We start from the raw sequence: 13,295 nt of genomic DNA on the forward strand, positions 1-13,295 counted from the left end.
TTGAATGTATTTAGTAACCACAGCACCAATGTTATAAATCTGACAGCATTGTAAGGCATGCCCTATAATCTCCTTCTTTTGCCTAAGATGTTTAAGATCTATTAGTGATTGTCCACAGTAAAGAAACAATCATTTAACTGACTCTGCATATTAGATTTAGTGGTCTCAGCACGGATAAAGAAACATCTTGTAACCAGGCAGGAAACGCCATGTGCTCCTAAATGCCAGAAAGAGGAGAACACAGTCTGGTGTTCACACAGCTGCGGTAATCTAAACAGACGCACTGTGCTTTAAAAAGCCAGAGCAATTCCAGGAGGCCATCTTTGCTAGATTCTGGAGACAGAAGGGAAATCTCCTCAACGTGATTGTGAGGTACACAAGCCAAAAAACGAAAGGTCATGGACTCAGTCTTAAGTTCAACAGGTTTGCTCTTTCCTCTTCCACTATAGTTGAAGGCAAATTATTAGTCTTTCTGTAAAAATTTTTATGTTTTTATTAAAATACTTCCCATATAATGTTTAGGATTGTTTTTACTTCATATCATATTGTTTTCTTCTAGATAATGTATTATTTGTTTTTAGTTTGGCTGGAATAAAAACAATTATTTAAAACTATTTTGAGGTCAATATTATTAGCCCCCAATAATTATTGTCTACACAGAACCGCCAAGTGAATCGTCAAGTGACTTGCCTAATTAACCTAACTTGCCTAGTTAACCTAATTAAGAATTTATATAGCACTTCAACCGCAATACAAGTGTCCTTATAAAATATTATGTACTGTCATCATGCCAAAAAAAAAAAGAAATTAGACATTTGTTACTAAAACTATGTGTTGGGCAAGCTACTTGACAAATGTAGTGAGCTAAGCTAATAGCGACTCTACTTAAAATGTAGCTGACTACAATAAAGCTATACCCCCTAGGAAATGTAGCAAGCTAAGCTAAAAGCTACATGGCAAAAGTAGCTTAGCTACATTTAAGCTATTTTTACAATTTTCATTTTTAAATCGAAGCAACTTAAATCCAAGTCAATCATATCTTTGTAATCAATAAAACTGTTTTGTTCAGTTATTTGCTGTAAATAACATGCCTTACTAAACAGAAACACATTATAGTGTATATCAGCTAAAACAAAAAATCCAATAAAAAAGGTGCTACACATTTAAAATAGTATATTAATTTATAGTAAAGGGAATTTATATATATATATATATATATATATATATATATATATACATTTTTTGAGCATAGCATGATAAATTAAGGTATTGCATCTTAACATGTACTTCTCGAGGTATGGTCACAAGGAATCCTGCTTCAGAAATAACTCCTCTCCCTCAGTCATCTTTCCATCAAGCAAGTTTCACCAGAGGTGGCAGTAACGCACCAAAAAGTTTGTTGTCGAACACCGTAAAACAGGAAGAAGAAGAAATCATCCTTCTTCCTATCTTGAGCTGCGTCCCAAATGGCACACTATACTTATGCACTCATGCACTATGTACTTATGCACTTATACACTCAACAGGATATTATATGTATGTAGTGTTGTCCCAAATGGCACACATGTTTTTTTTCACTAAGCGGAAATTCAAACCGTTTCCCTGATGAAGTTTGACGGTTGCTAAATCAGTGAAATAAACGACCGAATTATCAAATAATACCTGCCGTGAGTATCGCCGCATTCACCATCGGGAGGCACTATGATCACTTTCGTAGGACAATTTTGCTTTCACAATCCAAAATAAATAAAGTTATTCAACATGTGCGTCCGATAGCTCCGCCCTCTTCCGCTACGTAAGCAAACCTGCGGTCGTTGAGTGCGTGAAGTGTCCATCATTCCACACTTCATTTTAGCGGCTGAATAAGTGCATCATCTGGGTAATTAAAGTGCACTTATTATTTTTAGAGTTTTCAGTGTGAACACACTACTTACACTATTTATACTACAAAATGGCGTAAAATAGTGCATAAGTATGCGATTTGGGACGCAGCTATATGGATTTACTTTCTTCAGCTTGACACTGGCCTCACAGCTCTGTGAATCTCGGTGCCGTCACTTATTGATCCACGATTTGTAAATGTAGCTTTGTGGATGCTTCTGCGCTACTTGACTAATAAAAAAGCTTCGCTACTGAAAAGCTGTTTGATTTAGAAAATAGCGACGCTACCGCCACGCTGAGAAATGTAGTTAAGCTAGTAGCGTCACTACTTGTAGCGACGCCACTACCCAACACTGAAAACTGTTACGTTTAAAAATATGTCTTTGTTAAACATCAATAAGGAAATATTTGTAAATGAATAAACATTTTACAGGAGGGCTATTCATTTTGACCAACTGTATATATAGGTTTATATCTTTGCTCTGTTTAATATATATATTTTCTCTTTGTGCCATTACAGCTGTCTATTATGTATTAAATAAGAAATAAATGCAACATCTGATCCTTATGTTTGGATGACCAGCTGCATTGCTGAGTTTGCCGTCCTTGAACGATACTACCCAGATGGCATGGAGGAGGAAGGGTTTGACGTGTTTGTTTGCTAAACACTTGCAGAGACTAAAAGTAGGTGGCACATTTAACTATTATGGGCTCTGGCGGGGGGTTGGGGTTGGGTCGACATGCCCTTAACATAGAAAGATTCAAATTTCAATGCATGTAACTAAACAGGGCAGCAATTTTATTTTCATGCTGGTACTTGGACATGGTTACTTGCATTCAATTCTACCACTGGCATAAAAAAAAACAAAGAGACAGAGTGATTTTAACAATGGGATTTAATAAAGAATAAAAAGACACAAGAAATCAACATACATTAACAGTTATGTTACAAAAGGGTCATTTACAGCTAATAAGGTAAATGGTGAAGCTGTTGCTCATGCATATTTAATGTGCATTTAACAAAAGCCCTTAATGATCAGTAGGTGAACTAGCCTTGGTAGCATCGAATATTTCTCAGACAGACTGTGTCTGTAGTACACTGCTTCAGTTTAATCATACTTCCTATTCCATTTCCAAGTATGGCTAGCCAAATATATTAAGTTATAAATATCTTTAGAAAAGTAAACCATGTTTAAACCTTGCATTTACATAGTACTTGCTATGTAGATGCGTAACAGCCAAAGCTGAATTAATAATAAATACAAAATAAAAAGTAAAAAAAAGCCTAAAGACAATAACGTCAAGGGGTGAAAAGTGCAGGGGAAGGCGTTGTGCTGGACAGATTTGACTTCCCAGCTGACCGACAGGCAGTTTTAGGCCGTGCAGCTGATTTCTGTCTAGGCACTTGATTGTGTAACAATGGAGACAAGCCAATTTCATTGGTCGCATCCTAACGGATCTTAGTGTGCCTAAAATCTCTCACACTGTAGTCATGAGTTTTAAGGAGCCTGATCGGAAACGCAAGATCTTCTTCTTCAAGTTATGGGAAGCCTTGATTTTGACAAAAGCCTTCGCCTGTGCTGACGTCATTCCATGGGATCCTGAGCCTGCCTGGCTGATCTGGCGCCAATTGACTCCAGCGCTGCCCTCAGAGTCACTGCTAGTGCTGCTTTCGGCTACATAGTCAGCCTCGCTAGCACTCGACTCACTGTCCCCAAAACAGTTGGTAGTGTAGTTGCTGCGCTCGTCCTCGCTTGTGTCCAAAATGGTGGAATGGAAAAGGGAGGCGCACTCTGCTGAATACTCAGAGTCACTGCCAACATAGGCGTAGGGGCTGGTGTAGTGTGCATTAGACGGCAGGTACATGTGGCTCAGCATTTCACGTTTTTGCCTGCGGTGAGCCCTTCTATAAGCCTCCTCATAGGGGATCTCATGGAGACCCCTCGGGCGCCGGTGGAAATCATTGCGCTTGTATTTAGGTTTAGCCAACACTGCCTCGTGATGTCGGTGATGACCATGGTGTCTCTGGGCAGAGGATCGAGCCCCTGAGGAACTGGTGTGCCTCTCCAGGATTCGTCCTTCAGGGATGGAGGCAGGAATTCTCTTGGTTTTTGCCGAGGCCTTCTTGGAGGATTTGTGCAAGTGGTGGACTTCATCTACTTGACGAGTCCTCCTAGATCCTGTTCGATGCTTGTCACGGACAGTCTCTGAAACATGCTCGAACACTTGAGGTCTACTTTTTGAACTAGCAGAATTTTTCACTTTCCCAATCTTGATGTTCTTGGTGCCACCCTTTTGAAGATTTACGTTCTGTTTCTGAGCAGGAATATACTGGGCACTGACCAGAGGACCTCCCTCATCTTGACTTTGTGAAGAAGAACCGAGGCTTACCAACTCTTGAGCCAACTGCTCGCTGTCTTTACCACAACTGAGCGAAGTTTGAGTCTTAGGACTCCTCTTTAGAGGACTTGCTTTCATTGCTTGGCCTGTTTTATTGTCCTCCACATTGTAAAAACAATGCTTGTTGAGTTTAGGAGAGGAAACAGCCTTTGGGCTGCCCAAATCCGGGCAGTCTTTCGGTGTAGCACTTAACAGCTGACCTTTACTGGTCCCAGAAACTTTCTTCTTCAACAGACAATTAGTGTTTTCATTTGTGGTTGAATAACTGTTCTGTGGCTGACTTGAAGACAAGTATGCTCCATTTTGAGGAGTTCCACCCTTAGACTCAGCAGACCACTGTCTTTGGGGTGAAGCTGTGCTTGGTTCAGTGCTAGTTGCTGATGCATCCTGTAAACATGTCTGCCAGTTTGGTTTAAGGTCAGAGGTCCATTGCTGGGCCTGAACAGAAGCAGGAGCCCGTGAACAAAGACTAGCCTGCCTTAAAATGCTTTTGGAGGGGTCAGTATTGATGCTTGTTCTGGGTTTGTTGGTCCTCAAGGGCTGTGCCCTCCTCTGAAGTAGCCCGAAGATGTAACTATCCAGTTTTTTGTTTGGAAGCATCTGAGAGGCATGCCAAGATGATGTCTGGGAGCCTACAACCTGCTCGGGTTTCTGTTCATCATTCAATGCTTCCCCAGGCTTGGAGAAGTTACAATCGTCCTTTAGGTGACTTGTCATCGACTGGATAAAAACGGGGCTTTGGACAGCCACCGCATGGAGAGGGCTGGGGTACCGGTAAACATCATTACCATTTTTGGCAATTAGGTCACAGTGAAATTTGGAAATGCCATCGCAGGAGCTATCCGGGGAAGGGGAGTAGGAAGCAGAAAGAGACCTGCGAACTGTTCCAGAACTGGAGTCTTCACAATGGCAATCACACTCGGCACAACTGCCCGGATCATCTGCAAACCCAAGAAGGACATAACTGTTACTACAAGAAGAGATAATGTCAGACAATCAAAACAACTATTTTCAAGATGCCATGGCCTGCGAAAGGAGATTATTTCTGATTCCTAGCATTCTGGCCCTTATCAGGGTGGGTGGTTAATTAGTTTTGATGTGCTAATGAGCCTTTTGTTGCTAGCTTATAGGTGTGGCTGGGAGAGATATCAGCAAGGCTGTGAAACTGTTTCTATCTCCATTTGGAACCAAACTTCTCTTGTTTCACCTCAATTTGCAGCATGGAGCTTAAGTGATTACAGAGTGCTAACGGTAATAGAACACAAAAAAAAAAAAAAAAACGGATGCTATTTGACGAAACTAGAAACAAACGAACAAAGTGTCCTTTCTTTGTGAAACCAGCTTTAAAGCAGAGCAAGAAATCACCATTAAGTAAATAATTCTGAATTTGGTTTACAAAGATAGAAAAAAGAGTGTTTCCAGACTTCATAGAAGACTGCTGACGGGTAAAGACCAGTGTGAATGACCCAGAAACCTCAAACCGTCACAAGGAGACTCTCACCTGCAGGCTTAAGCCTTCCCTCTGAGGCACAGAGCGAGGTGTCGAGGGGGGTGCACAGGCAGGTGGTGGAACGACAACTGGACAAACACTCGCTGAACACAGAGTTGGAGGAATTGGAGAGGGATCCTGAAGCACCGTCGCTTAAGTCGTAAAAGCCTGGGAGAGAGAGAGAGAGAGAGGGTGAGACATTAACACATTAATTTGACATCCTCCGGAATGAGGTGGTGATCCAAAGACCGTGCTTTTCATTCTTAAAGGGATAGCTTACCCAAAATGAGAATTAATTTACTCACCCTTAACTTATTTTAAACTTTTATGAGTTTCTTTCTTCTGTTAAACACAAAATAAGATATTTGATAAACCTGTAGGCAGATATTTGTTTTCATATTTGTTTTTCCTACAATGAAAGTCAGTGATTACAGGTTTTCGACATGTTTTTTTGTGCCCAACAGTAGAAAGAAAGGTTTGTAATGACTTGAGGGAGATTAAATAGTAAGTAAACGTTCATTTTTAGGTGAACTATCCCTTCAAGTGAGCTCTCTTCTGGAACCTCCTTTTAATTACAATTTGAATAACATAGCTTCCAGGAAGGTATCCATTTGCCAGAGGAAATAGAGCCAGCAACCAGATCTCCATGCATTACAATTGATATTAGCATTAAAATGGTGAACTAAGTAATGAAACCATTACAGCTACTGCAAACAACACTAAAAATATCTGCTTGCATTAATCAAAGGTCCGCCTTTGGGCTGCAAAGAAAACAATACCAACTTAAAGGTTGAAGAACTTCACATTAGAATCGGTTACAAGGAGATTTTAACAATCGGAGCAGATGTAATCAATCTTCACTTTATATAACCTTCCTCCAACAAAAGTGTAGTCAGTCCCTGCACTAAAATGACCTCTTGAATTTGGAATGTAAACCAATGTAGCTGTTGCAGGCTTCTGGCACAGGGGGCAGATTGTTCGTATTACCAAATTAGTGCGAAAGCAAAAACAAGCGAAGCTTTTTCCAATAGACATTAGAGCTCGCAGGTACACATGCTACTACAGGCCCTAAGCACATCTTATGCAGAGTGATATCCTTTAAACAGGACGTCTGATTACCTCCCTCAGGTAATTGCAGGAGATTACCAATCATTAGAAATGCCTTTCTGTGCATGTGAATTAGTTTCCTTTGGAATCCTTTTTGCCTACGCTGATCACGCAGATTGGTTTTATGCAAACAGTCTGTTGGTAACCAATTCTGCCAAGCCTCGAGTGACAAACATGCATTGCTCAGAATTCAAGCCCCTCTCTCAAAGTGTTTTGGTTTCACAACAAATACTAACCAGAGCTTGGCCGGCTGTCGGTTTCCACATGTTCATGCGAAGTCTCAGTGTCCAGCCGCAGGTCACTGATCTGTCGGTCTAATTCCTGGAGCTGGTTAATCAAACCTGCGTCTCGCCTCCTGAGGCAGTTCTACAAAGAAACAAAACATGAAAAGATGATGTTGAGAAAACATGTTGTTCGGTACTTCAGCAGCTTCTGTATGAACTGCACTGTATAAAGTGAAAACTTAAATTAGTTAAGCTTGTTACAACACCATGATTTAATTAGTTTCCACTTAAATTATTATGGTTTCAGTAATAAATAAGTTGGACAAACTTTATTCTTTTAGATGTAAGAAGTTGAAGTAATTTATTTAAGTTGATTCAATGAGACTTTTCTATTTCATTTGAGAGGATCTGCACTACAGCCCTGGCAAAAATCTGCAAACAATTTTATTTCATAATGCACATCCCTTTTCCTATTCTTTTTTTATTATGAGTGCAAATCATACACCCACAAATAGCAATAGAATAGACATAAAATAGCAGGAAGTGTGTAAACAGCAATGACATTCAGAATAATGGTAGTATTTAAATAGTATTTAGCATTCACACTGTAAAATAATTCTTGCATGCCTTACATTTTTTTGTTTAATAAAATGAACATTGATGGCATGGTGGCTCAGTGGTTAGCACTGTCGCCTCACAGCAAAAAGATCGCTGGTTCAAGTCCAGTTGGTGTTTCTGTGTGGACTTTGCATGTTCTCCCCATGTTTGCGAAGGTTTCCTCCGTGTGTTCTGGTTTCCCCCACAGTCCAAAGACTTAAAGTGTACTGGGTAAACAAAATTGGTCATATTGTATGAGTGTGGATGTGAGAATGCATAGGTGTTTCCCAGTACTGGGTTGGGGCTGGAAGGTAAAAGATATGGTGGAATAGTTGGCGGTTCATTCCGCTGTGGAAATCACTGATTAATAAAGGACTAAGCCGAAGGAAAATTAATGGATAAAATTAACTTCTCCAGTCATCTCAACTCACATCAATCAAACTGACTAAAAATGTTACGTTACATTTGCATTAACTTTTTTTAGTTGAAACCTGATTAACTTATTAAAAGAAGTTAAAGCAACATAATAATATTAGTTGTCTTGGCTTTTTGTCATTACATTTTAACAGTGCTTAATAATAATAATAATAATAATGTGAATAATACCAGTTATAATACTAAAATTGATGATGATGAATGTAATATTCTGTAATGACGACAACAGTGATATCATTAATAATAAAGGTAATAATAATAATGTTGTAATAATAATAATAATAATAATAGAGAATAAAAGTCACATCCTCAGCACATGCCACACTGTAAAAACAAACAAAGTTGACTCAACTTAAAATTTTAAGGCTACAAACTTCAGGACATTATTGAGTTTACTTAACGTTCAACCCAATTACTTCACTTGACTCTAGGCATGAGCCGGTATAAGATTCTGACGGTATGCTAACCTTGGATAAAAATATCACAGTATTGTGATTACTGCTCTAAAATATCTTCTTTTTAAATGTCTGGGTAAAAAACTACAACTTTTCTCTCTTTGAACATAATATATTTTATTTTGAGAAACATATATCATATTTTAGGGGAGTAAACATGTCAGGCTAAATAATTCAAAAGAATCATTGACTTCTGCTGTCTTCATTAGTTTCAGAAACACGGATTTCTTTACAATTAAAACAGCATCTTTGGATATCTTTTTTGCTGGAAATACTGCTGTCCTACAAAACTTAAAACAAAATGTAAATAAAAAATCTTACACATACCTAAAGAATGGTAAAGCAGAAAATTTTGACGATTTTAAAACCTTGAGTTTTCCAAACCATGGAATACCTCAAAAAGCAGTTATCATCCCATGCCCACTTGACTCAATTTAAGTTGAGTAAAATCAAAAATTTCCTGAAGTTTGTTGCCTTAAATTTTTAAGTTGAGTCAACATTTTTTTTACAGTGCATATACAGTTAAAGTCAGAATTATTAGCCCCTCTTTATTTATTTATTTATTTATTATTTTTTTTTTTTAATATTTCCCAAATTATGTTTAATAGAGTAAGAAAATTTTTACAGTATGTCTGATAATATTTTTTCTTCTGGAGAAAGTCTTATTTGTTTTATTTCGGCTAGAATAAAAGCAGTTTTTATTTTTTTTTAAAACATTATAAGGTCAAAATTATTAGCCCCTTTAAGCTATTTTTTCCCCATAGTCTACAGAACAAACCACTGTTATACAATAACTTGCCTAATTACCCTAACCTGACTAGTTACCCTAATTACCCTAGTTAAGCCTTTAAATGTCACTTTATGCTGTATAGAAGTGTCTTGAAACATATTTAGTAAAATATTATTTACTGTCATCATGGCAAAGATAAAATAAATCAGTTATTAGAAATGAGTTATTAAAACTATTATGTTTAGAAATGTGTTGAAAAAAATCTTCTCTCCATTAAACAGAAATTGGGGAAATAAATAAACAGGAGGGTGAATAATTCTGACAACTGTATATCCTATCTTCTGTGTCTGATCATGTTTTTTTAATATAAATATCCTCCTAACCCTAAAGTCCTCACGAAACTAATCAGACAAGACGTAATGAACAAAATGAGAGTCACACCTCGCATGGGAACAACATTCAACTTCGACACACCGCTAGAGAGCAATTGGATGCATCTGACAACACCCGTATCATGTGCTGCATTCCAAATTAAGCGTGGTAAAACAGCAGACCGAGGAAAATGTGGCCCCTTCAAAGCAGACGGACACTGCTTCAAATGACCTATAATCAGAGGCATGTTATCTGCTGCAAATTTTAACTGCTGCTCGCTGACAGGGGAAGTAATGCAGTGCAGATTCCAGGCTATATGGAGCGGAGGAATGGCGTTTCCTCCACTGCAGAGCGAGGCTGTAAAAAATGCCTGGTCCTGACAGGAGGGCCGCGGGTGATTTATGGGCCCTGAGCTCTCAGCATGCTGGCCTGTGCAGACCATTTTTACACAAAGTGCCATTTGCAGAGCACACCAATGGTTATTTTGAAACGGCGTCAAATTAACCCCAGACCACTGTTGACGGCCTGGGCTTCGGGAGAGAGGAGTCTACATTTACTGTTTATAGTCAATTCACAGCACAAGGCCACAGAGGACTGGTTGTTTATTCTTGTGGAATCATAAGGACATTAGGCATTATATGATTCACACATCACCGTCGACTTTACTGCAGATGTGGGTGTGCGGCCTGCAAACTGACGGACCTCAAGATAAACAAGTATAATCATGCCAGACTACATCGGAGAAGATTCAACCACTTGTGTACAAGTCTGAGGCTTTGGCAAAGCATGGAAATTGAATCCAAATCTTGTAATTCTTCTTTGTGTACACAATACGTTCACCGCAATGCATAGGGTTACAATATTGGAGATGTTTGCAAATACCCAGAGTGGAACCAGGTGTCTTTTTGGCCCAACTGTTAAATTTAATCTCGCTCATCCTCTACAGCAGGGGGGCTTAAGCTGAGCTTGTAAAAAAGTTCATTTCCATTGAAACCCATCGACTAATCTCATTCAGGCCATTCAGACCCCCTCCTAGATCTGCATTAGGAACTCTGGGATGTTCTACTATCTCCTGGAAGTTTTATTTAATGGTTTTCTCATTGTTTTAATGTCATTCTAATGATTATAAGGCTTGGGTTTCTGGTGTCACATGACTGTAAAGGCCAAAAATAGAGACTTTGTCTATTTTAATTTTTACTATATGACAAAAAGTTCATAAAATAAAGTTTTGATTGAGCTCAATACAACTATTTCTGAAATTATGGCTATAAAAATGATGTTTGTAGAATTAGAACTAGATATTTTTCAAGACACTTCAATACAGCTTAAAGTGACATTAAAAGGCATAACTAGGTTAACTAGGCAGTTTAGGGTAATTAGGCAAGTTATTGTATAACAATAGTTTGTTCTGTAGACTATAAATATAAATATATATATATATATATAGCTTAAAGGGGCTGATAATTTTGACCTTAAAATGGCTTTAAAAAAAATTAAACTGCTTTTATTCTAGCTGAAATAAAACAAATCCGACTTTCTCCAGAAGAAAAAAAATTATCAGACAAACTGAAAACCTTGCTCTAACATCATTTGGGAAATATTATATAAATATTTCAACTGTTTATAAAGAGTTCAAATGCAAAAACCTCTAAATGCCGTCTGACATTTTCTCCTAAAAATAGGTATTTTTTTCTTTCTAGCTTCTGTGTGTATGTTCAGCAAATCCAAATCAATTTTATGGCAAATATGTTCTTTGCATTGCCTTTAAAGTGAAACAACTGAACACAAACATAGGATGCTGAGAAAAATGCAAATTTTAGAAGAAAATTTCAGATGGCACATATAGAGGTTTTTGCATCTGAACACTTCATTATATATAAAGTGTATATTATACATATATAATATAGTTACGGTATAATCATAACTGACAAAAAATGTATAACTCTGTTTATGGTAGTCTGATAATACTGAGGTTTTTCTTTTAGGTATTTTGAAGTACAATGCAAAAACAGTATTGACTTTTTACGTTACTACCCTGGTATAAAGTAGTAGTACCATAGTTTTTGAAAATAAAAGTTCAAATAATGCCAATCCAAAAAAAAAAAAAAATAAATAAATAAATAGACGACATAATAGCTAAAAAAATATTAATAATTAATGTAATAAAAAAAGATATTGCACCACATATGCACACTGAAAATAACGATTCATCAAATTTACTAACATTTTTCCAAGGTAAGTGGTTGGGCTGACTTTAAACAAATTTAAACAAACCAATCAAGTTGAACGTTACTATATTTAGTGATTTATATAGTAATGTTCAACAAATCAAGATGAACATTGCTATAAAAATAGTTTGCAACCTTAAAAAATAGCAAATCCATTGAATGATTCAATTTAGTAAATAGAACTATAATGAATAGAACTATAACAAAAAATAATGTCAATCTGCGACTCACCAACTGTTTCCTAAGCAACAAAATATTCTCCTCCAGAAGTTTCTCTTCAGTGTTCAGATAGCTGTCGTCCACTGTCAGGCAGGGTTTGTCTTGTCCTGCAGCCTCTGGACAGCTCAACACACTCCTGACCAGCAGCTCCTGCCTCTGCCTCAAGTACTCCAGCTCGGTCAGTCCCGCGACAGTGGCGTCCAAGCGCTCCCGGGCTCGAACCCGCTCCCCTTCGCCGTCCCGACAGCAGCGCGCGTCGCATTCCTTCCGATCCCGCATCATGAGCGCGCAATAATCCCTGCACACCAGCATCTCTGACCACTCGTTCATTTATAAATCCAATGAAAGCAATAGACCTGTGGAGAGATTCTTTCTATGAGCAGAGTGCATCTGAGAATCGCGCTCTCAGACAATCTCCATGCGTAAAAAGTGATCCAGAATTAGAATTCCCAAAACAGAAGTAATCATGAAATGTGAGCAAAACTATTAGTCCTTTAGAAACATGAAGTTTTAAAGCATGCTGTCCTTGCTGAAGCTCAGGATATAATGTGTAAATCCACACATACACGCAGAGAAAGACACAGAGAGGGTGTTGATGCGTCCCGTCCGGATGATACTGGGATCTGAATGTGTCCTGAAATGAAGCGCTCAGTCACACACACAGAGGAAACCGCGCTGATGTGGGCGCGCAGGGTCCTAACGCCCGTTTGTGTTCTCTGTCCTTCTGAAGCGGCTCTTTTATGCTATCAAATATGTGACCCTGGACTAAAAACAGTCATAAGTGACTTTTTAAAAATTAAGATGCATACATTATATAGAAGCTGAATAAACAAGCTTTCATTTGATTTATGGGATTGTTATGATAAGACAATATTTAGCCGAGATACTACTGAAAATCTGGAATCTGAGGGTGCAAAAATTCTAAATATTGAGCAAATCACTCTGGGTTTTTCTATATGCATGTAAATAAATCAATGATAAGGAGAAACACATATTTTGGATTATGGATATTTCTGGAAATAATTTTAGTTATTTTTATTAAATACATTTTTTATTTGGTTTATATTTGTTTTAATGACATTTATATACTATATAATATTCAAATATATATTATATAAATACATATTATATATAAACCATTATATTTATGTAGATGAC

The 13,295-nt window shown here is 37.8% G+C and overlaps 1 protein-coding gene across 1 annotated transcript; it reads right to left on the bottom strand.

Moving 5' to 3' along the window:
• Nucleotides 1-2,759: 2,759 nt before the first annotated feature.
• dact1 (dishevelled-binding antagonist of beta-catenin 1) lies at nt 2,760-12,766 on the bottom strand. The gene is made up of 4 exons (NM_214731.3): nt 12,150-12,766; nt 7,114-7,243; nt 5,783-5,938; nt 2,760-5,222 (listed from the first exon to the last, which is right to left on the bottom strand). Exons 1-4 carry the CDS (start codon nt 12,465-12,467, stop codon nt 3,361-3,363), a joined length of 2,466 nt encoding a protein of 821 aa, NP_999896.3. The 5' UTR covers nt 12,468-12,766; the 3' UTR covers nt 2,760-3,360.
• Between the last annotated feature and the right edge of the window lie 529 nt (nt 12,767-13,295).

Source organism: Danio rerio, chromosome 17 (genome assembly GCF_049306965.1).
Source record: "Danio rerio strain Tuebingen ecotype United States chromosome 17, GRCz12tu, whole genome shotgun sequence".
NCBI lineage: Eukaryota > Metazoa > Chordata > Actinopteri > Cypriniformes > Danionidae > Danio > Danio rerio.

Excerpts from the sequence above, each read along its gene's own strand:
- dact1 (NM_214731.3), bottom strand. The coding sequence starts at position 12,467 with ATGAACGAGTGGTCAGAGATGCTGGTGTGCAGGGATTATTGCGCGCTC. Across the intron at positions 7,244-12,149 it reads TGTTGCTTAGGAAACAGTTG|AACTGCCTCAGGAGGCGAGA; the intron begins GTGAGTCGCAGA and ends GTTTCTTTGTAG. Across the intron at positions 5,223-5,782 it reads GGGAAGGCTTAAGCCTGCAG|ATGATCCGGGCAGTTGTGCC; the intron begins GTGAGAGTCTCC and ends TTGGGTTTGCAG.